At 35.8% G+C, this 23,983-nt stretch overlaps 2 protein-coding genes across 3 annotated transcripts in view; one reads left to right on the forward strand and one right to left on the reverse strand.

Annotated features, from left to right (window-relative positions):
- si:ch73-261i21.5 (zona pellucida-like domain-containing protein 1) overlaps positions 1–8,418 on the forward strand; it is a 24,910-nt gene extending 16,492 nt beyond the window's left edge. Inside the window, exons 9-12 of the mRNA XM_067433070.1 lie at positions 6,226–6,397; positions 6,501–6,609; positions 6,866–6,889; positions 7,223–8,418. Coding sequence (XP_067289171.1) covers positions 6,226–6,397; positions 6,501–6,609; positions 6,866–6,889; positions 7,223–7,374 — 457 coding nt within the window. The 3' untranslated portion in view covers positions 7,375–8,418. The remainder of the gene's footprint in view (positions 1–6,225; positions 6,398–6,500; positions 6,610–6,865; positions 6,890–7,222) is intronic.
- hyou1 (hypoxia up-regulated 1) lies at positions 7,781–23,142 on the reverse strand. Of its 2 annotated transcripts, XM_067433069.1 has the most exons (25): positions 23,013–23,120; positions 22,868–22,925; positions 21,917–21,989; positions 20,020–20,113; positions 19,835–19,913; positions 18,665–18,819; positions 18,512–18,588; positions 18,241–18,422; positions 17,976–18,091; positions 17,688–17,874; positions 16,560–16,694; positions 16,383–16,465; positions 15,342–15,474; positions 14,997–15,184; positions 14,757–14,895; positions 14,575–14,629; positions 13,668–13,744; positions 13,423–13,581; positions 11,954–12,150; positions 11,739–11,826; positions 11,258–11,514; positions 10,711–10,795; positions 10,347–10,599; positions 10,165–10,251; positions 7,781–8,514 (listed from the first exon to the last, which is right to left on the reverse strand). In XM_067433069.1, exons 3-25 carry the CDS (start codon positions 21,981–21,983, stop codon positions 8,465–8,467), a joined length of 2,943 nt encoding a protein of 980 aa, XP_067289170.1. In that variant the 5' UTR covers positions 21,984–21,989; positions 22,868–22,925; positions 23,013–23,120; the 3' UTR covers positions 7,781–8,464. The 2 variants fall into 2 exon arrangements, with proteins under 2 accessions (XP_067289170.1, XP_067289169.1); XM_067433068.1 differs by having other exon boundaries at positions 22,868–23,142.
- Positions 23,143–23,983: the final 841 nt, after the last annotated feature.

Here is a 23,983-nt window from a genome sequence, read left to right on the forward strand (position 1 = left end):
TTTGACTATGGTTAGTATGACGTTTTTGATCATAATTTTGGCTATGGTTAGTATGACGTTTTTGATCATAATTTTGACTATCATTAGTATGACGTTTTTGATCATAATTTTGACTATCATTAGTATGACGTTTTTGATCATAATTTTGACTATGGTTAGTATGACGTTTTTGATCATAATTTTGACTATGGTTAGTATGACGTTTTTGATCATAATTTTGACTATGGTTAGTATGACGTTTTTGATCATAATTTTGACTATGGTTAGTATGATGTTTTTGATCATAATTTTGACTATGGTTAGTATGACGTTTTTGATCATAATTTTGACTATGGTTAGTATGACTTTTGATCATAATTTTGACAGTGGTTAGTATGACGTTTTTGATCATAATTTTGACTATGGTTAGTATGACGTTTTTGATAATAATTTTGACTATGGTTAGTATGACGTTTTTGATCATAATTTTGACTATGGTTAGTATGACGTTTTTGATCATAATTTTGACTATGGTTAGTATGACGTTTTTGATCATAATTTTGACTATGGTTAGTATGACGTTTTTGATCATAATTTTGACTATGGTTAGTATGACGTTTTTGATCATAATTTTGACTATCGTTAGTATGATGTTTTTGATCATAATTTTGACTATGGTTAGTATGACGTTTTTGATCATAATTTTGACTATTGTTAGTATGACGTTTTTGATCATAATTTTGACAGTGGTTAGTATGACGTTTTTGATCATAATTTTGACAGTGGTTAGTATGACGTTTTTGATCATAATTTTGACAGTGGTTAGTATGACGTTTTTGATCATAATTTTGACTATGGTTAGTATGACGTTTTTGATCATAATTTTGACTATGGTTAGTATGACGTTTTTGATCATAATTTTGACTATGGTTAGTATGACGTTTTTGATCATAATTTTGACTTTCATTAGTATGACGTTTTTGATCATAATTTTGACTATGGTTAGTATGACGTTTTTGATCATAATTTTGACTATTGTTAGTATGACGTTTTTGATCATAATTTTGACAGTGGTTAGTATGACGTTTTTGATCATAATTTTGACAGTGGTTAGTATGACGTTTTTGATCATAATTTTGACAGTGGTTAGTATGACGTTTTTGATCATAATTTTGACTATGGTTAGTATGACGTTTTTGATCATAATTTTGACTATGGTTAGTATGACGTTTTTGATCATAATTTTGACTATGGTTAGTATGACGTTTTTGATCATAATTTTGACTTTCATTAGTATGACGTTTTTGATCATAATTTTGACTATGGTTAGTATGACGTTTTTGATCATAATTTTGACTATGGTTAGTATGTCGTTTTTGATCATAATTTTGACTATGGTTAGTATGACGTTTTTGATCATAATTTTGACTATGGTTAGTATGACGTTTTTGATCATAATTTTGACTATCATTAGTATGACGTTTTTGATCATAATTTTGACTATGGTTAGTATGACGTTTTTGATCATAATTTTGACTATGGTTAGTATGACGTTTTTGATCATAATTTTGGCTATGGTTAGTATGACGTTTTTGATCATAATTTTGACTATCATTAGTATGACGTTTTTGATCATAATTTTGACTATCATTAGTATGACGTTTTTGATCATAATTTTGACTATGGTTAGTATGACGTTTTTGATCATAATTTTGACTATGGTTAGTATGACGTTTTTGATCATAATTTTGACTATGGTTAGTATGACGTTTTTGATCATAATTTTGACTATGGTTAGTATGATGTTTTTGATCATAATTTTGACTATGGTTAGTATGACGTTTTTGATCATAATTTTGACTATGGTTAGTATGACTTTTGATCATAATTTTGACAGTGGTTAGTATGACGTTTTTGATCATAATTTTGACTATGGTTAGTATGACGTTTTTGATAATAATTTTGACTATGGTTAGTATGACGTTTTTGATAATAATTTTGACTATGGTTAGTATGACGTTTTTGATCATAATTTTGACTATGGTTAGTATGACGTTTTTGATCATAATTTTGACTATGGTTAGTATGACGTTTTTGATCATAATTTTGACTATCGTTAGTATGATGTTTTTGATCATAATTTTGACTATGGTTAGTATGACGTTTTTGATCATAATTTTGACTATTGTTAGTATGACGTTTTTGATCATAATTTTGACAGTGGTTAGTATGACGTTTTTGATCATAATTTTGACTATGGTTAGTATGACGTTTTTGATCATAATTTTGACTATGGTTAGTATGACGTTTTTGATCATAATTTTGACTATGGTTAGTATGACGTTTTTGATCATAATTTTGACTATGGTTAGTATGACGTTTTTGATCATAATTTTGACAGTGGTTAGTATGACGTTTTTGATCATAATTTTGACAGTGGTTAGTATGACGTTTTTGATCATAATTTTGACAGTGGTTAGTATGACGTTTTTGATCATAATTTTGACTATCATTAGTATGACGTTTTTGATCATAATTTTGACTATCATTAGTATGACGTTTTTGATCATAATTTTGACTATGGTTAGTATGACGTTTTTGATCATAATTTTGACTATGGTTAGTATGACGTTTTTGATCATAAGTTTGACTATGGTTAGTATGACGTTTTTGATCATAATTTTGACTATGGTTAGTATGACGTTTTTGATCATAATTTTGACTATCGTTAGTATGACGTTTTTGATCATAATTTTGACTATGGTTAGTATGACGTTTTTGATCATAATTTTGACTATGGTTAGTATGACGTTTTTGATCATAATTTTGACTATGGTTAGTATGACGTTTTTGATCATAATTTTGACTATGGTTAGTATGATGTTTTTGATCATAATTTTGACTATGGTTAGTATGACGTTTTTGATCATAATTTTGACTATGGTTAGTATGACTTTTGATCATAATTTTGACAGTGGTTAGTATGACGTTTTTGATCATAATTTTGACTATGGTTAGTATGACGTTTTTGATAATAATTTTGACTATGGTTAGTATGACGTTTTTGATAATAATTTTGACTATGGTTAGTATGACGTTTTTGATCATAATTTTGACTATGGTTAGTATGACGTTTTTGATCATAATTTTGACTATGGTTAGTATGACGTTTTTGATCATAATTTTGACTATGGTTAGTATGATGTTTTTGATCATAATTTTGACTATCGTTAGTATGATGTTTTTGATCATAATTTTGACTATGGTTAGTATGACGTTTTTGATCATAATTTTGACTATGGTTAGTATGACGTTTTTGATCATAATTTTGACTATTGTTAGTATGACGTTTTTGATCATAATTTTGACAGTGGTTAGTATGACGTTTTTGATCATAATTTTGACTATGGTTAGTATGACGTTTTTGATCATAATTTTGACTATGGTTAGTGTGACGTTTTTGATCATAATTTTGACTATGGTTAGTGTGACGTTTTTGATCATAATTTTGACTATGGTTAGTATGACGTTTTTGATCATAATTTTGACAGTGGTTAGTATGACGTTTTTGATCATAATTTTGACTATGGTTAGTATGACGTTTTTGATCATAATTTTGACTATGGTTAGTATGATGTTTTTGATCATAATTTTGACTATGGTTAGTATGACGTTTTTGATCATAATTTTGACTATCATTAGTATGACGTTTTTGATCATAATTTTGACTATGGTTAGTATGACTTTTTGATCATAATTTTGACTATGGTTAGTATGACGTTTTTGATCATAATTTTGACTATGGTTAGTATGACGTTTTTGATCATAATTTTGACTATGGTTAGTATGACGTTTTTGATCATAATTTTGACTTTGGTTAGTATGACGTTTTTGATCATAATTTTGACTATGGTTAGTATGACGTTTTTGATCATAATTTTGACTATGGTTAGTGTGACGTTTTTGATCATAATTTTGACTATGGTTAGTATGACGTTTTTGATCATAATTTTGACTATGGTTAGTATGACGTTTTTGATCATAATTTTGACTATGGTTAGTATGACGTTTTTGATCATAATTTTGACAGTGGTTAGTATGACGTTTTTGATCATAATTTTGACTATGGCTAGTATGACGTTTTTGATCATAATTTTGACAGTGGTTAGTATGACGTTTTTGATCATAATTTTGACTATCATTAGTATGACGTTTTTGATCATAATTTTGACTATGGTTAGTATGACGTTTTTGATCATAATTTTGACTATGGTTAGTATGACGTTTTTGATCATAATTTTGACTATGGTTAGTATGACGTTTTTGATCATAATTTTGACTATGGTTAGTATGACGTTTTTGATCATAATTTTGACTATCATTAGTATGACGTTTTTGATCATAATTTTGACTATGGTTAGTATGACGTTTTTGATCATAATTTTGACTATGGTTAGTATGACGTTTTTGATCATAAGTTTGACTATGGTTAGTATGACGTTTTTGATCATAATTTTGACTATGGTTAGTATGACGTTTTTGATCATAATTTTGACTATCATTAGTATGACGTTTTTGATAATAATTTTGACTATGGTTAGTATGACGTTTTTGATAATAATTTTGACTATGGTTAGTATGACGTTTTTGATCATAATTTTGACTATGGTTAGTATGACGTTTTTGATCATAATTTTGACTATGGTTAGTATGACGTTTTTGATCATAAGTTCGACTATGGTTAGTATGACGTTTTTGATCATAATTTTGACTATGGTTAGTATGACGTTTTTGATCATAATTTTGACTATGGTTAGTATGACGTTTTTGATAATAATTTTGACTATGCTTAGTATGACGTTTTTGATCATAAGTTTGACTATGGTTAGTATGACGTTTTTGATCATAATTTTGACTTTGGTTAGTATGACGTTTTTGATCATAATTTTGACTATGGTTAGTATGACGTTTTTGATCATAATTTTGACTATGGTTAGTATGACGTTTTTGATCATAATTTTGACTATGGTTAGTATGACGTTTTTGATCATAATTTTGATCATAAATAAATACGAGATTTTATTTATTTAATTTTTTATTTAATTTACCTTGAAATATAAATAATAATTTAAGCACATTCTTTCAACTTAAATTCAAAATAGCTCACAATTTCATGTATAACCCGTTTAATTCAGCTCAAAATATCTCACATTGGGTGTCTTTGCCGACCTCTTGTGGGAAAATATGATATTTCATCACTCTTGCCACTAGATGGCTTTATAGGTCTATGTGGAGGAAATGAGCTTTTCCTTAGAATTTTAATTTTGAGCATTTGTTTGTGTGTTTTTTTGCATTCCATTCATTACTAGTTCAAGTGTGAGAAAAGTCCTTTTCATGATTTTAATAAAAAAAATGTAACAGTTTTGGGTCAAAATGACCCTAGGGAAGGATGAGGGTTAAATCATAAAACAGTACAATTAAAACACACACATTTTATAAAATTAAACACTGAAAAGTTACTCTAAAAAAGGAATTAATTACTAATTACATCTTCAGTAGTGTAATTACTATTTGATTACTGTACAAATTACTCTCTCCAAAAAGTATTTACTTACTTATTACTTTCTAAATCCGATATCAACCTCTCCTAGTTAAGTAATTCAAGGATAGACATGAAACGACTCTTTCGGTTCATTCAAATAAATAATATAAATTTACTTAAATTATTCAAAGTAGGATTTTAGTAGAGATATATATATATATAGATGACCTTTCTAATATAGAAAATATATCTCCAAAGAGGTTTGGCTGACAAAAACATTTAAATAGTAAATGACTTTTGTGCATAAAAAAATTTCATAATGCTTAACAATCTGATTTTAAATGAAATTTAGGAAAGATGGCCGCACAAGGATAATTCAGATTCAAATTAGCATCTAAATGTGATTCCACAACCACATAAGTGTAGATTACTTAAGATTAGTAGTCTGTTACTGCTCTATAAAAAAATTATGTTGGCTCAACAAACGCAACAGTTTGCATCAAAACTATTTATGTCTAAAGACTAAAATGTCTAACTATCAGATTTGTAGGCCATAATTTAACCAGTAAATTATGAATACTGCATAACAGTATATTTATTATAAGTATTTTAAAAATGTAATTAATCCAATTACAAGTACTTAATTTTTGGAATCTGATTACATAATGCAGAACCCAGTGCCGATTATATCCTGTCATTCTCAGATGTACCCGCGATCTGCAAACCATAATGGGAGTGAATGGAGAACAGCAGGTGGCGCGCTTCTCGTTCGAGACCTTTCGCTTTGTAGAGCACAGAAACAGGACGGTTTCGACCTTTTACCTGCACTGTGCCACCAGGCTCTGTGAAAGCTCTTTCTGTAGATCCTTACGGCAGGTATGGACACAAAACCGTATGACAACATGCACCACCAAAAAACTCAATATGGGCCACATGTCTAACTGTAGTGTATTAAAAAGTGTTTTATGACATGCTTTAGAATTGCACAACTCCTGTGAAGAAGAGGAGAGCAGTCCAGTCGGATCAGGGAACCTCAGTGAGTGACGTCGCCATGGTGAGCTCTAGACAAATCATCACCAAAGTGGATGGTAAGAGCAAGTCAATTTCAATATGCAAGTCACTTTTTTTTAAATATATATAACGATTAATTCAGTTCAGTCATAAGCAGCTCCACAGAGGACAATAAAATCATTATTCAGTTCAGTACATTAACATGATTTCAATATGCATGAATAAATGACAGTAAAGATGATATATTGTCATGTACATAGATAATTTTTTGAAATGTATTTTGACTTGGTTGGTTGAACTCATTTGTATTTTCTTTTCTTGTAATTCTTTCAGAGCCGTTTGCACCTGTTGCAGCAGGTATGCATGCTTTCTGACATTTATTAGAGTAAATATGGGTCCCACTTTATATTAAGGGTCTTTAATTACTATATAAGATTTGGTAACACTATTTTAGTGTCCTTGTTACATGTACTTACCATAGTAATAACAGTAAATTATGCATAATTACATGCAACAAACCCTCAACCTAATCCTAAGTACATGCTTAGTAATTAATATAGAATTACAATGTAACAATGACACTAAATACTGAAAAATAATACATGAACCCACCCTTAAACCTAACCGCCAATTGAATTGGAGATCTTAACCTTTTGCTCAGCTCATTTTGTGGTTGTAATGTTTGTGCAGCGTCGCTGGATCAGAAGCCAGCGGACACAGTGGTGGGCATCTCTGTGGCAGCGGGAATATTCGGAGGGCTGTGTGTCATCATGCTGGCTGTGCTTGTCTACAAGATCCGCAGGGACAAGTTAACTGTAGCCAAAGCAACCCTTTTTCACTGACAGCTCTCACACAGAGACCCCATTCCTGTACTCTGACAGGGTTTGTATGCCACTGTGAAAGCCGTTCTCGGACAGAAATGGCTTCTGTAGGTGACCTGTAGTTAAAGAGGATAGGTATGGGACGATGAGTGGATGATGCCACAAGGAAGAACAAAATCCCACCAAACCATTATTATAAGTAGATCTGTGCCTCAGTCTCCTGAATGGTTTAGAGTCATCATACTTTTTTTTTGCATGCCAAGGTCCAGTTATATATATGCAGTTTTGGGTTTTCTATGTAATGTTATTGCTAATGTTATTGTAATTTAATGCCTGATTAAAGCAAAAGTAACAGTTGTAAAAACTCGCCTTGATGGACTTGTTAGTCATTTACAATCAGAAGTATTACACACAGTACAAAGCAGTTAAAAAAAAGACTTTATTAACAGTTTGGAAACAATCCTCTCCCTTTTCCACACAGACTTGCACATGAAAACACGTGAATGACAAAACCAGTGAAGATGTGGAAAAAATGCTTCCACTTTTTCAGTCAAGTAAAATTCCTCTGATGTCAGTGCAGCAGACTAATTCTACCGATGTCCATAAACATGTTTGGCATAGATGCTCACAGGCATGAACGGATAGTTTTGGTAATGGGATACATGGAGAAAGGTAAACTAGCAGAAAACAAGACAGTTAAGCCGTTACGCAACAATTCAGCAGGAACTTCTCATTTCCTCAATATTTGGACGCAAAGGTGTCTTGAGACGAGAGGAACATCAGCTGGGCTGCATAAATTACTTCCATTTACAGTTAATAAAAAGGACAGCATGTTTACTTGGGTCAAACATGCCATTTTTAATTTTCTTGTTTCTGAGAGGGAGAAGATCAATAATTCATAGATTAAGAAGCTAAATTAAATGTGGATGGAAGGAGCACAGCCTTGAGTTGGGTTTGGGATTTTCTTTTGGCTCAGGGTCAGTGAACATGAAGTACTCATGAACAGTCAATTTCAAGCTGTTCCAATTTGTCGAGGAGTGGGGCAGAAAAAAAAAGAAAAAGAAACTTGATAGTCAATAAATAACAAAAAACCCTTTAAGATCTCCAGATGTTATAATTCATCCCCTATATGGTTTTCTGATTTACTGCTCTCTGTTGACTCTGCAAAAAGAAAAACAAAGCAAGTTTGAATATTAGCATACAATGAACCAATATATTAAAGATACTAAACATATATTTTAGGTCATAGAGCATGCAATGAAGCATGATGAAATTATTTTCCTGGATGTTAAAAGGTAGAGGCATGATTTTGGATAAACTGATCATCACGATTCTGTTAAAAAGTGATCATTTGTCCCACGATTGTGTGTAGAACTAAAAGTTAACATGCAATTTATTAAAGGTTCTGATAATGTTAATTGCTGTATAACAATTTTTTTTTGAATATACTTGCTCAATTAAAAAACATCACTACTTTTATTACTGGATATGTTTCCATTCAAAGTTGTGAATTTAAAGGTGCACTATGTAGTATTTTTGCAGTAAAATAATATCCCAAATGTTTCCATCTATTTGTAATTTGTGAGAAAATTGCCGTTTTAACCAATGACCCAGGACGGTCAATTGCATATCTGCGTTACCCTCGGTTTCATTCTGCAGAAGCGCTTTACTCTTAGTGTTGTGAACAAGTCACAGCAGCCACCGCTCGAACGCACAGACTAACGTCATATTTTAAACACACTTAAATGTATCTAATATGATAAAAGGAACTGCATCGCCTCATACCAATGACTGGAAAAGAGGAAATAGTGCAGGTGCCCATCCCCCCTCATAATAAAAGTCCCATTTCTCACAAGGTGGGCGTTTGTGTAATAAACCGCTCCAGCAGCCGTGCTCAGCTCCACAACACTCGGTCCTGCTATGCTTCACACTACGGTAGCGTTAATAACCGCATTCATGAACATGTTTCTGCCCGTGTCCTATTTTCCACCGGCTATGAGGTGAAGACCACGTCCCCAGATACTGCGCTCAAACTTGGCATCATCAAACTAAGCCTTTGTTTTGAATTGGCAACCTCTAGTGGACGGAAAGTTGCATAGTGCACCTTTAACTTTGCAAAAAATTTGAATATTGCATTAAAAAAAATGCAAATACAGCACTGTTTCCATCAAGTGAGACGAAGACAACAATCACCACTGAAAAATGTGCGCTAAACAGCAGTAAGAAAAATGGAATTTGCTGTATTAGAAGCAACCGTATATAATAATTATATAAATGACTTGCGCCTCACAGCATGCAGACATAAACTTATCTTATACCAAACCACTTCGACAATTTCAGAACAACCAAAACAGCATTTTAGATGATCGGTCAACTGGTTAGTCCATTGCAAAAGTCACAAGTCTGATGCACAAAGAATTTATTTAGTAAATGTGTCCATTCAGTGTTTTTTTAAATTTATGTAAATGATAAATTGTGGCCTAATGTAATCATAATATAAAGTGATTTACTCTTTGGGTCACTACTATAGGCATCATTGTCTTCATCTGATTGATATACTCGCCCAGTACTTCTGTGATCCTCTGAATTATTCTAACGGAAATAACGACACTGTCTGGTTGAAATGACTGTGTGTGAAGCTCTTTTCTACTAACTGCGCCAATGCAGATTTTTAACGGTCGCTTTGAACGCACTTGACAAGGATTCGGCTAGATGTCTATTAAACCTCTGACATTTAGGAAAAAGATTGTGGGGGTGTTTGAATCTTTTAGCGATAAATAATGCAGCTCTAGTTAATGGACTGAGATGTACCTGTATCATCCGCTGGATTTAGTTCAGGTATAGTGTCTTCCTCTTTTTCTTCAGTTGGAGGCTCCTCTGCCGGCTTCACCTTTTCAGCTAAAAGCACAATTTAAAAACAGGTTTACTCCACATTAACCAAAAAAAAAAAAAAAAGTGTTGTAATTTTTCATTGTAAAATGGTGGTGTCTCACCATCATCGCTCTTGGGAGGAATAACCTTCTCTGCATCTTCTGTGCTGTTAGCTTTGTTGTTCTCTGTGGAGTTGCTGCTCTTGTCTTTAGCCTTATCTTTAGGCTTCGGTTTGGCAAACTTTGCTTTGTTCAGCAGGTAGTTGACCTCCCTGTCTAAGAGGGAAAGCTTAGCTTCAATGTCTTTTGAGAGCAGAACAGGTTTCTCTGTTGGGGACAATTTCTCCTGCTCAGCAACGGTCTCGTTCTTCCATGTCTGCAATAAAAACAAAATGTGATTTAAGTGTTTACTGTGTGATATTCACTTGAAGTCGACAGAAGGATAAAATAAATGGGAATGATGGTGGGAAATAAATCTATTACATACCATGGTCTCATTGATGACCCTCTCTAGTGTCTTCAGTTCAACCTCTGTGAAGATCTGGTCACCCTCAGGAATCAGTCTAGCGCTCCTGTGAACATAACTCCACTTTTTAAGTTGCATGTTCTTTTTTTATTTGAACATGCTGCAGACTGAACTCAACTGAACTGTTCACAAGACAAGTAATCTAATCACATGTATTTTCTAAAATGCATTATTTTTTATTATTTTTTTACAATTTCTTACAATAAACATCTTTATTAATATTTTAGGTAAATATTTAGATATGTACATTTAAATTAATAAAACAAATGTAAATAGGTTATTTGACAATACTACAATTATTTACTTAAAAATACATTAGAAAATAAATGTATTTAAAAAAAATGCATTTAAATAATAAAAAAAATAATTAGTTATTTAAATAAAATGTAAAGTATACCGTTTTCAATCTAAGTATTTACTGCACTTTTAGAAATAAAATTGTAAAAAAAAAAAAATGCATTTAATTTAAATTTTTTTTTAAATAAATAAGTGATGTAGCATCACTCACTTGAGGAAGATGGTGGAGTGGTTGAGCAGGCCGTTGAGAGCTGCCAGTCTGTCAGGCCATTTCTTCCTCTCCTCCACTCTGAAGAACATGGCTTTACAAAGCTTTCTCAGGTCAGACAGCTTTTCCTTCAGCTCCTTTGTTCCAGCGGCATATCCGTCCTCATCCATCCAGCTAGAAGCCTCGCTCAGCTTGCCTGTGATCTGCTCCTTCTCCTCCTCAGTCACGACAGCCAGATACTCATCCTGGAACAGCTTATCCTAGATGGGGAGAGGATAAAATGTACTGGATTTGTGAAATTCAAATATTGGAGTTAAAAATGTAAATCTATTTCACTGTAATAAAGCTTTTTCATGAAGGAGCATTGTGGAAGATGGTTAAGCCCACAACAAATTTCACCTAAAGCTCTGCAAATAAAGCCTTTTAGACACAGACAAAGACAGTTCCGTCACTGCTCAAACACTGGGAAAGAGCGTCATTATACCTGCGTCTCAAAGATAAAAGCCTCCAGGCTGTTCAGGGTCTTTTCTCTCTCCTGCTTCTCCAAATCGCGGTCAGTGAGGTCCTGCAGCCTGATATGAGGGAGGAACACATGGTAATTCTTTAGAGATTCTTCAGTTACTACAGTCTGTCCCATTTCCCGCTCTCAGTTAATTCATTCTCCACGTTAATTAATTCTGAGGAGCAAGAGACACTTACTTCTTTTTGGACACTTCAATGTCCTCTGTGCTGGGAATGAGAACGTCGTTCACCTCAAGCTCCACAGTGACGTCTTCTGATATTTTGCTCTTTTTCTGTGGTTTGGATTTCTTGTCCGCCGCCTCCTCCTCTGCTGCCGCCTTCTCACCATTTGATTTCTCTTCAGGCTTTTCAGCTTTCTCTGCTTCAGTCTCTCCCTGTGTGTTCAGTTCAAGAAACTGTATAAAACTGCAATATAATACATGGTTGAAATTTAAATTGAATAATTATATTCTGACATTTGAGATTTAAATGTTCTCTTTTTGTGACCTCTACTAATTTAAAGTCTCTGTAATTTTCAACACTAGAGGGTGCTAATTCAAAACAAAAGGCACTGATTGATGACAGAATCATGGGAGTCGTCGTCTTCACCTCTACAGCCAGTCGAAAATAACCTGATGGGACTCGGGCAGAAATCATATTCATGGATGAGCTAATGTTTTAAAGATTTAGGTGGAGCTGAACAAGTAAATGGAGCGATTGCTAATGAGAGATGAGCGTGACACGGCTCGAGAGGAGCGGAGCTTTTATTCTGTTGCAAACGAGCGCTTCTGCTCATGCGTATGTGGAGTCACGCAGTGCTGTTTTATCATATTAGATACATTGAGTGTTGAAAGTTGTTATAAAGCTACCCTGTGCAGTCGCGCCACAAATACAAGACACTTGTTCACACTGCAGTGAGCTTGATCGATGTTAGCCACAGTAAAACATGGTACTCGTGGTGTCGATGAATGTATCGAAACAGTTGCTCACCTGTCTAATGAAATATCATATGGTTTCTACTAAATAAATTGAGGGTAACACGTCTATGATGTTATTGATAGTTGACACATGAACACGGTCCGTGTCCTGGTTAAAAATCACAATAATTTAAACAGTCTTGGAAACATTTGGGATAAATGCAGGTCAACAAAACATAACAAGTCAACAAAATATAACATTTTTCTAGTGGTTTTTGAATATTTTAATCCAAAAATCTTGCATATTGTGCCTTTAATAAAGACATCTTGCTTGTATTAAACAGAACGTATTACCACAAAACGAGTTTGTCATTGTACGGTTTTGTTGTTGTGTTTTTTCCATTAAGAATAATAATGGACCCATCATTCAAGCAGTTGCTGCCCATTGAATTTCCAAAAAGCGGAAGTAAAATGCACACGGCCACATGGGCATACAAGCAAGCGAGTACACTACCGATATTACTGCTGTTGTCACATGTTGATTAACCGGTGGGAAAATTCTCACCGTCAGATCCCTATTCTATAGGCATTCAGTATTACATGTAGTATAATAAAACATGAGGGGGAACTCAAAAAAAACTCTCCTGAGAATAACAGGGCGGAACAAGTGAATGAGTCTCATGAAAGCCTAGAGGTTTCATAATCATTCTGCACCACTCCAGAAAGGTGATTAACTGTCAATCCTCTCACCTGAGTTTCCGCTTTATCCTCTTTGTCGTCTTTCTGCTCTTCAGCCTGAGGCTCTCCCTCTTTTCCCTCTTCCATCACCGGTTTCTCCTGGGCAGTCTCTTCCTGTTTCTCTGACTGTTCCTGATCTTTCCCAGTCTCTGGAGGCACTTCTTCTTCATCCTGGACCATTATGAAAAAGCTAAATGTCAAGCTCAAGTTTGAGAAAATGTCCATCTTCTATGGAAACAGACATCAGGCAGATTTACCGTAACCGGTTCTGAAACATTTGCACTTGGCTCGGAGCTGCCACCCCCGAACAGGCTGGAAATGGTGTTTCCAAGCTCTGGAGAAAAAGAAAGAAAGTGAACAAGTGGAGCAGATAAACATCCACACCACATAAAAGACCAATAAAGAACTACAATAAAAATAGTATATTACACTACTTAAAGAGATGAGTAAATGAGATGTGCGTAACAGCGTCAGATCCAAGTCATGTTCGGCAGCGGCAGAGCTTAAAGTGACATCAGCCTAATAAACCAGTCACTGTGGGTCATTAATGTTCAAAAAAATTATTAAATTTCTCCTGCCCAGACAGTCAGCTCTTTAATGTGGTAGCGGTTGGTGCTGCCGTTTGAGTGCGAATATTCTCTTGTTGTTAAGACTTCTCATTTTCCACCATCTTCTGTGAGTTGACAATATTTTTGTTTTCTTATTTTGTTGCTGAAATATATATAGATAGATACACTTCCTTTGGAAGCCATAGGGAGGTGGTTGCCATTTTCATTATGAATTGTTTTCTCATGTTTATTAATTAGCTAGGGAGTATTGGCAGCACTAATATTGTGTAATATAGTATACTGTTTCTATTCATTTTAGTTCTTAATTATTTGTTATTTTTAATATACTTTGAATGTAATTGTGTTGTACAATTACATTTTAAAGTATACTCTCTCTCTACTCAAAAGTATTTCTACTTTTAAAGTAGAAAACAGTTATTTTAAATTGTAACATACCGTTACCATTTTACATCAAATAAATGCAGCCTTGGTAGGAGACTTTAAAACAAATTATATAAATAATCTCAAATGGCAATAAAAACTGCCTTATTATAGATTGGACTTTAGTCCAACAACATTTATAAATATATATATATATATTTTTTTTTACACTTACTTGTGAGTGTGGACTCCTCTTTCTCCTCCACAATGGTCTCAAACACTGACTCCACCTGATGAAAAATAAATAAAAATGAATTCAGTTTGTTCAGGTTTAAGCATCTACTGGACTAGTACAATGCCATAGAAACAGAGTGGGAAAATACTAGCTCTAGTTTGCCACCAAAATCCAGTACTAACCCGATCCAGAAGTAACACTCCGCTTTCATCCATGTTGAAATGGGCCTTGATGCCCTTAGATTCAGCATCTGAATGTTTCTTAAAGCTGCTGCCCACTCCAGACAGTTTCACCGTCGTCAGATTCTGAGAGCCAAACACTCTTAGAGAGAGACAGACAGACATTGAGGTTTGATATCAACTTCTAACTTCTGATAGTTCTGAAAAACAGAATGCGCAGCATGAACATAATGTGTGTCATACTTCAAGTCCTGTTCACTGAGAAAGCTGAGGTCTCCATAATTGATGTTAAAGACAAAGTCATCCGTGTAACGATTGAACGTGATGACTTTCCTCTGGGGATACGGGGCCATCCTCTGGAACAGAATGCGCTTGTTGTGCTTCATGGTCTTCACGCCATCCTCTTCCTCAGCCTCACGATTGAACTCGACCTAAGGAGTGTGACAGAAAACATCTGAGAACTTCTTACATGCCCACGCACTGTAAAACGGCACCCTACTTGTCTGTTAAATGAGACAACTCAGGCTAAGCAAAGACTATTAATTCAAATCCAATGTAAGAACACCTGGCCTGTCTTCACCCTCTCACCTGTATGGGAAACACAGCTGCATCTCGGACCAAGAAAGGTTTGACTTTGAAGGCTTTGCTGAGCGCAGCGGCCTGATAGACGGCGCCCATGGCTGCAGCTTCATCTGCATTGATGTTCTTGCTCAGTTCCTCTCTGGAGAGGTAAAAAAAAAACATTAAGCGAACAAACAAAGCTAAATTAATTTGGCACTGTGCCAAATTTCAAAACATCTACTCATGATGTTAATCAATGCTAAGTGCAATACATCATATAAGGGTTCAACCTAAAAATAAAGATCTCAATTGCTCTTATTCCAAACTCATGAGAGTTCAGTTTATCTTCACAACACAAATGAAGATGAAAATCTGGGATTTCTGTAGCTCCATTGAAAGTCTATTCATCCAAAACGTTCAAAAAGAGATCAATGGAAAACGGAAGCTCAGCTGTACTTGGTCGATGTGTTAAAAACCTATTTTCTTCCTGTGAAAGCTCAAATGTGCTGGCAAGACATGTGAGAAGGAAACTCATTGGTTCTTGAGAATCAAGCAATGCTGCTTGAGTTTCAGCGCTCTACGTACATTTTCTGATCAATGTTTATGACTAAAAGCCTAAATTAAATCTGTGTTATATAAAGCAATCATGTCTCTTCAGAATACTTCAATTAACCTCATCCTTTCCTCAGGTCATCTTGAACTGATAGTCAATCGATTTTTTTTAAATTAAAAAGTTGATTGTGGTTCAAGTGACAAAAGTCCAAGGGTCTTAGACCACTTCAGTGAACAATCACAAAAAAAGATTCAAGGACTTTGTGGTTGAAATTTAATATAAAAAAAAAACACTTTTTTTTGGGTGTGCATCCCTTTAAATGTTTCTGATTTTGTGCAAAGAAGAACCACACCTGTGTACTGTACTCCTAACTAAGGGATCATGGTTAGGCTAGTTAGTTGGTTTGTGTCATAACTTCACCACCCAACTCCAGATAGCATCCGTTTCCATTGACAGCCAATCAAAGGCTTCTACTATAGGATCAACAGGAAATGGAGGGAAAAACAACAACAAACCTTCCCACAGCTTTAAGCAGCACATCCTGCACCCTGGGCACTCTAGTGGATCCACCAACCAAAATAACCTGTTCAATCTCATCCTGTTGGACAACAAAGATATTTCAGGTTATTTATAAAATCACAGATCTGCAGAAAACCCATATAAAGCCAACGCCTTTAAATTTAGCTCCTCACCATGTTCATCTCAGAAGCAGCTAAAGCTTCCTTCACAGGTCCTGGTACTCTGTCAAACAGATCCTCACAGAGGGCCTCGAACTCAGAGCGAGTCACTTTCGCCTTGAAGTCTATGTCATCCATCAGACCTTCAATCTGAAGAAAATGAAGACGTTACTAAACCCAGATATTGTCACAACACAGAGTTATGCTAAAACATTAAGTATCCAGTCAGACATACAGAGATTGTCTGTTTACACGTAAACAATCTAACAAAACCTCACACAGCCAAGGAAATAAACATACCCATTTAACCAAAACTAGCAAATAGAGATAAAAAAAAAGTAATGACTTTTGTTTTGCAAATTTATTACAAGTTCAATTAAGTTGTAACCAATTTCAAACATCGTGTTTGAGACTTTATTTGGGGTTATAAGGCAGTTTGTGGTCAGAAACGCCAGCAATCACATCAATGTGTGATCGTAAACAAGTGAATTTATCCCTGCCTCCACACACTCGCTCCAGCTTAATGTGCATATTCATAGAACGACGTATACTAAATGAGGCAAGGGTTTAGTTACGTTCAAGCTATTTTAAATAAATGAATTTTTTTAATGGAGAAAACATTTCAATATGTCATTTTGGTGATAAAAGATGAGTTTTAAGGGAAAGGATTACTGACTACAGGGGAACTTTAGGTTATCATAATTTGAAATGTCTAAGTATTTAGTTTGTTGCCCAATTGTTTTAATGACAGCAGCACTCGAGCTGCACGGACTCCGCAAGTGTGTAAAACCTGATGATCATGCGATTCAGATTTGGAGAAAAAACCAAAGCTGCAGTGGACGCTTACATAACCAATGTCATATTTGCTTATATTTGAATAGTGACCAGCCCAAATTAAGCCACAATAAAATAAAAGCAGTGACAGATTTTACTTAGTGATGTACACCCATGCGAAATGGATTATCGAAAAAGAGGAAGACAATAACTGTAGGTCGTGAACCTGGTTCCATCCATCGGTCAATTGAATTCTGGGTATTTTTCATTTAATGCAGTTTATTTTTGCAAATTGATAATGTATTTTGACCAACTAAAAATCCTGTAAAAAAAAAGGACCTGTTCCACTCATTTCAACACTTTCAGTACCTGTGCCGTATGGTCAGCATTAGCACTTAGCACAGTCTTGAGTCTCTGAGCCTCTTTAAGGAGTTTGGCCATGGCACGCAGATTCTCCCTCACATCCTTCTTTGATTTCTTCTGTTCGTTGAAGAGCTTGGCGAGATGATCTCTGAGCCTCAGCTCAATCTCAAAGCCACCGAGCGTTCGATCAAACCTGAATATATATATATAAAAAAGAAGTGATCGTCAGATGTTTGCCTAATGCGTACACATATGAATGTGCCATGTGGCCAAAACATGACAACATTAACTAACCCAACTCCACGGATCTGAAGCTGTGGCTGGGTGCCAGCTTCTTTGGTCTTTATTGTCTGATATGTGACAATCGTGGCTGTTGTGCTGCCGGATCCCATATCATAAAACATAACATTCTATAAAAGACACAAAAGAACAGTCAATATCAAATCTAATAATCAATTTCATAATCATAATTTCTGGTCTCCCAGTTGGCTGACCCACACACACTCACACCATTGGTTGAACAAATAAATAAAATTCACTTAAATCTTCTCAGGAGTACCTGGGCAGTAGAGTTGATGTCTTTTCTCCGGAATACTCCATAGTTCAAAGCCACGGCAGTATTATCATTAATAAGCTGTAGGACCTTTAGACCTGCTATGTTGGCAGCCTGCAAGACAGCCCTGCGTTCTGCCTGATTAAAATAGGCTGGCACTGTGATCACTGCATCTTTTATGGGCTGCTCTGTTAGAAGAAAAACAAATCAAATGTATCCGTCTGTTCAAATATCCCAACCTGCAAAAAACATGACAGCTGAATGATCCCAATCAAACCTGCAAAGTCTTGAGCCAGAACCCGAGAGTAGTTCAAAATCATGCCCAAAAGTTCCTCTGGAGTATACTGCATCTCTCTGGATGATATGATTTGATGTTAATATAACACACATTGGTTACAGCTAACGTTCCTGCAAGTGCTTCAGTACTTACTCTGAGAATTTGAAATAAACCGTTCCTCTTTTCTCATCTCTGTGCAGCTGGTGCTCAGGGAAGTGTTTCAGATACCGCTCCACCTGCGGGTTGTCTGCCGTCTTACCCAGAATGCTCTGGAGGAATCTGTAAACCACCTTGGGGTTCTTCACAGCCTGTCATGATTCAAGTATGCTAGAGTCAGAGCTGGTCACTTTTTCCCCTCATGCTACTGAGAATTGTATTGGTTTACATGAATTCAAAGTGGACTATTACTTTTGAATCCATGTTCCTGGTCTTATTTTGAGTTTTTTAAAAGAAATTAATACTTCTATCTAGTGACACAATGTTAGAAAACTTTTTTTTTCCGATAAATGCTTAAATACAAATTGCTTTCAACATTTATAGAAATGTTACTTGAGCATAAAATCATATTAGAATGATTTGTGAAGGATCATGTGACACTGAAGACTGGAGTAATGATGCTGAAAATTCAACTTTGATCACAGAAATAAATTACATGTAGCCTTGGTGACTTCTATACTAATATAAAAAATATTTTTGAGAATGATGGTGTATGTGCACATTATGTAATAATTCAAAAAAAAAACTTAACCACTTCAGCATATTTTGAATGATTGAATGATGCAATATTGGACCCACGGGCTGGGCGCAGAGTTGAATTGGTTGATAAAATGTAATAACTTCTTCCCAAATGACATCAAAAGGAGGGCATGGCAGTGAGGATAATTTATAAATCAGGAATTTAAAAAGTTAACATTAAAGGGATAGTTCACCCAAAAAGGACAATTCTGTCATCAGTCTCATCCCTCAAGTTGTTCCAAACTAGCATGAATTTCTTTCTGTTCTTATATATTGAAGAAAATTGACTTTATAGTATTTCCCTACTATAGAAGTCAATGGTTACCGTCAACTGTTTGAGAACTCATTCTTCAAAATATATTTTGTGTGCAGCAGAAGAAAGAAACTCATACAGGTTTGGAACAACTTGAGGGCAAGTAAATGACGACAATTATAAAAGCTACTTAAATATCCTAACCTCTGAACCAAGGCCTAATCCTGACTTAGTCTAATGTCTGTGAAACCAGCCCTATAAATTATACTAAAGCTGCTGCAAATGCCACTTCATGTTGACTTTTATAGAAGTTAATATAAAGCGTAAAGACTTACCACTCCTAAAGCACTGTCTCCAAAAAGCCTCTCGTTTTCCTTTAAGCACACAGCGACTGGAGTTTTCCGCCGGGACTCCCTGCACACAAAAAAAAGAAGCAAAATGTCACAACTGCTGTCTGAAACTGCAGATGTATTTGTTGATTTTGGGTGCAAGACAATTTGCACTCTGTTCTAAAACATACTTGTTTAATACAATCTCCATTGGCACACCGGGTTTCACTATAGCGATTTTCATCCATTCACTGCCCAAGTCCACAGACATCACAGCCACTGATTCTGCAACACAAAATACCAGAGCGCTGAAATTCTACACTCTAGGAGAAGAAAAGAAACCCGTAATGACAAAATACATGTTTACATGAATCGTTCACACCATGGACAATAACCATAAAGATAGTCTTAAAATCATTTTAAATATGAAAGAATAACAGTCCACACCATAACTATAACGGCACAGAGAAACAACATCATTGGACTCATTTTCAGAACAACTGAATGATAAAATCATTGACAGCCAATCAGAATCCATCCTTCTTTTAAGAGCTCGAGCATTTAAAGTGGCAAATGATAAAACTGCAGCACATGCTTAAAAGAACAGCATATTATGGACAATGATATAGTTAGTTATGTTTCTTAATAATAAATATAATCATGTTACATTTATATAGCACTTTTCTGAGTCCTCAAAGCGCTTTACAAGAAAGGGGGAAAATCTCCTCAATCACCACCAATGTACAGCATCACCTAATCCTGGATGATGTGACGGCAGCCATATTGTGCCAGAACAAAAACACACCAACCTATGGTGGAGAGGAGACCAAGTGATGAAGCCAATCAGGAGCGGGGGGGTGTGTAGGAGACCATGATGGCCAATGGGCAAATTTGGCCAGGATACCGGGGTTACACCCCTCCTCTTTTACCAAAGGACATCCTGGGATTTTAAATGACCACAGAGTCAGAACCTCGGTTTAACATCTCATCTGAAGGATGGTGCTTTTTTTTTTGACAATTTAGTGTCCCCATCACTATACTGGGGTATTAGGACCCACACAGACCAAAGGGCGAGCGCACCCTGCTGGCCTCGTTTTCCCATGAGGTCTCCCATTCAGGTACAGACCAGGCTCAACCCTGCTTAGCTTCAGTGAGAAACCAGTCTTGGGCTACAGGGTGATATGGCTGCTGGTACTTGGTTTGAACAGGCCTTAAAGCAGGGCTATTCAATCCTTGCCCTGGAGGGCCAATGCGCTGCAGAGTTTAGCTCCAACCCTGATCAAACACACACACACACACACACCTGTGATTTTCTAATGATCCTGAAGAAATTGATTAGCATGTTCAGGTGTGTTTGATTAGGGTTGGAGCTAAACTCCATTGGTCCTCCAGGGCAAGGTTTGAATAGTCCTGCCTTAAAGGGTAATAATGAAAATTCTGTCATTAATTACTCAGCCTCATGTCGTTCCAAACCTGTAAGACCTTCATTCATCTTTAGAACACAAATTAAGATATTTTTGATGAAATCTGAGGTTTCTGAACCACACCCAGGTAGCACTTCCTGGTTCTAAGTCAGAACGGCAACTCATTATTGGCTAGCTCATGCGTCAGCATCACATGCATGTCGTGGTGCTCACATGAACAGTGGGGACCAATAATGAGCCAGCATTCTGACGTAGAACCTGGAAGCTCTACACTGTTTACTACATCAACAGAATAGGGGAATGATGTTGAAGAGATTGTTGAATAAAGCATGTTTCCTTCACATTCAGGTTGAACCAGAGTCACCCGGACTATTTTTAACCATTTCTTCACTACTTTTCTGGACCTTGAAAGTGCTAATAACGTTCCAGTCTGTGTGGTTCACACACAGTCAATGGTTCAGAAAGCGCTCCGATTTCCTCAAAAATGTCTGTGTTCTGAAGATGGCCGAAGGTCTAACAGGTTTGGAACGACATGAGGCTGAATATTTAGTGATAGAATTTTTATTTTTTGGGTTAACTAACTCTTTAAATTCATCCTGATGGATTACCACCACTGGAAACATACACAAAATATAAGTTTATAGTAATTTTAAATGGCACTTACCTGTTTGAGAAGGCAAGAATGCTACTACTAGGCAAAAAACAGCCCATAATGACAGCCGTTCCCTCATTGTGATCTGCAGAGAAGAAAGACTGGTTCAAAAGCAGGCAGCTAAAAGTAGGTTAAAAGACTCAACTGTGACAGGTCTTTACCATAACCCAGGAAGTTTATCAAAAGCCCACAAGTTCTCAAATCATCAAGTCAAGATTATTACTAAAACTGACAGTATTGCATCACAACCCTGAGTGCCATATATGGAGGTGTAGGTGGAAACAGTCGTCCAGTGACAGGTGTGGATGAGTACATGCTGATTTGATGGGATCCCTCCCACCAGACTGAGACAAAGCCTGAGAGCGCATGGATCTCAATACTGTAGTGTAGAGCCGTGGCTCTTAAACCTGTTCCTGGAGGCCCCAACAGTAACGTTACATCCTGGATGTCATCCTAATCAAACACACCTGACTCAACCGAGCAGTTCTCGCTGTCTGTTGTAAAGAACCCACAAAACCTGAAATGTTTTTAAAGGGCCTCCAGAAACAACATTGGGAATTACTTTTGTAGTACTGCTTAATAGAGACCAAGGTTGATATAAAAAAATAAAAAAAATACAAGGGAACAGTATTTAATACATGTTCAAAAGTTGGAATGGCTTCCTTTTTACAGTCACAGGTCTCCCTCGATTGACTGTTTTCAATGCCGATTCAAAAATGCAAAGAGGAAACTTCTAGTTGCACAGCCTGTGACGTAAGCCTGATCCTAATGGTGCTGAGCATCATGTCAAACTGTCATTACACTTCTTGATAATGTGCAGTAAACATAACACCTTTCCAAAAGGCTCAAACGCAAGTCAACGCAGCTGATCTGCTAAATGCACCATATCAATCTATGAACATATGCAAACACCCAGCAGATCTCAAACATCTCTAACAAAGAAAGTGATGGCATGGCACTTACCTTCTGCCAGATCAAGTTTTATACTGGTTCTTGTTGACTGAGAAATCTCTCTTGACACCTGAACAACAATATTTAGAAACGCTTATCCTGTTCTAATTTTGAACCAAAAGTTGTCTGTGTTGATTCTTAATATCTAATTCCTTACAGATGGCAATACGACCGCACCAACCAGCAATGCTCTCTGACCAGACCACCTCGCTTGCTTGATTTTGCTCTTGCAATCACCGGCTTGTTCTAACACATTGGGCCCAGAACGCGGCGTGATCTCATTGGATCCACACAACTCGCTGCTCGCCGAGTGATGCGCTGATCGCTGTGATCGTAAGTCCCACCCCTTTCCCTTGAATGGAGAGCGCTGATTGGTCCACGTGCCAACGAGTACACACGAGTGGTCAGTCGTGTAAGTAAGCATAGATCTGATTGGTCCACGTTAAATAGGGGGGAACGTAACCATAGATATGTATGACTATGAACGTAACGGCTGTGCGGCAAGTTGTAGTTTTTGATGATAGCAAAGGAAGGCCGAATCATTTCCACGATCATTTCCGAGAATAGGTTTTATTTTTTAAAATACAAAACATCATTTTTTTTATTCGTTACGAATATTACATGTTGTAAAACGATCCATTAAAGCTATGTAGGACATATTTCTGTTTAATACGTTGTTTCAATTAAGGAAAATAAAATAAAATGATGTTTAAACCATCTCTGCTTCTATGCGTTCTACTTGTAAAATGTTCTTTTCAGGACACTGAATATGATAAGAAAGAGAAGGTGTCATGACAAATCATGTGCTGCCTCGACTTCGAGTCTCGCCAATTTGTCAGTTAATGATTATCCTAAGTATATACGAATGATATTTATTTAAAATAACCATACTATATATAATACGCACGGGAACCGGATTTGTTCACGAATCAAAAGTTATTTCGTTCAACTGTGAAAAAGAACAAAAAGTTATTTCGTTCTATTGTGAAATATTATTACAATTTAAAATAGCCTAACTATTTTCTGTTTGAATATATTGTAAAAATGAAATGTATTCCTGTGATGGTACATTTTCAGCACCATCACTTTATTTCAGCATCATTACATCATCTTCAGTGTCACCTGATC

Source organism: Pseudorasbora parva, chromosome 23, assembly GCF_024679245.1.
Source record: "Pseudorasbora parva isolate DD20220531a chromosome 23, ASM2467924v1, whole genome shotgun sequence".
NCBI classification, from domain to species: Eukaryota; Metazoa; Chordata; class Actinopteri; order Cypriniformes; family Gobionidae; genus Pseudorasbora; species Pseudorasbora parva.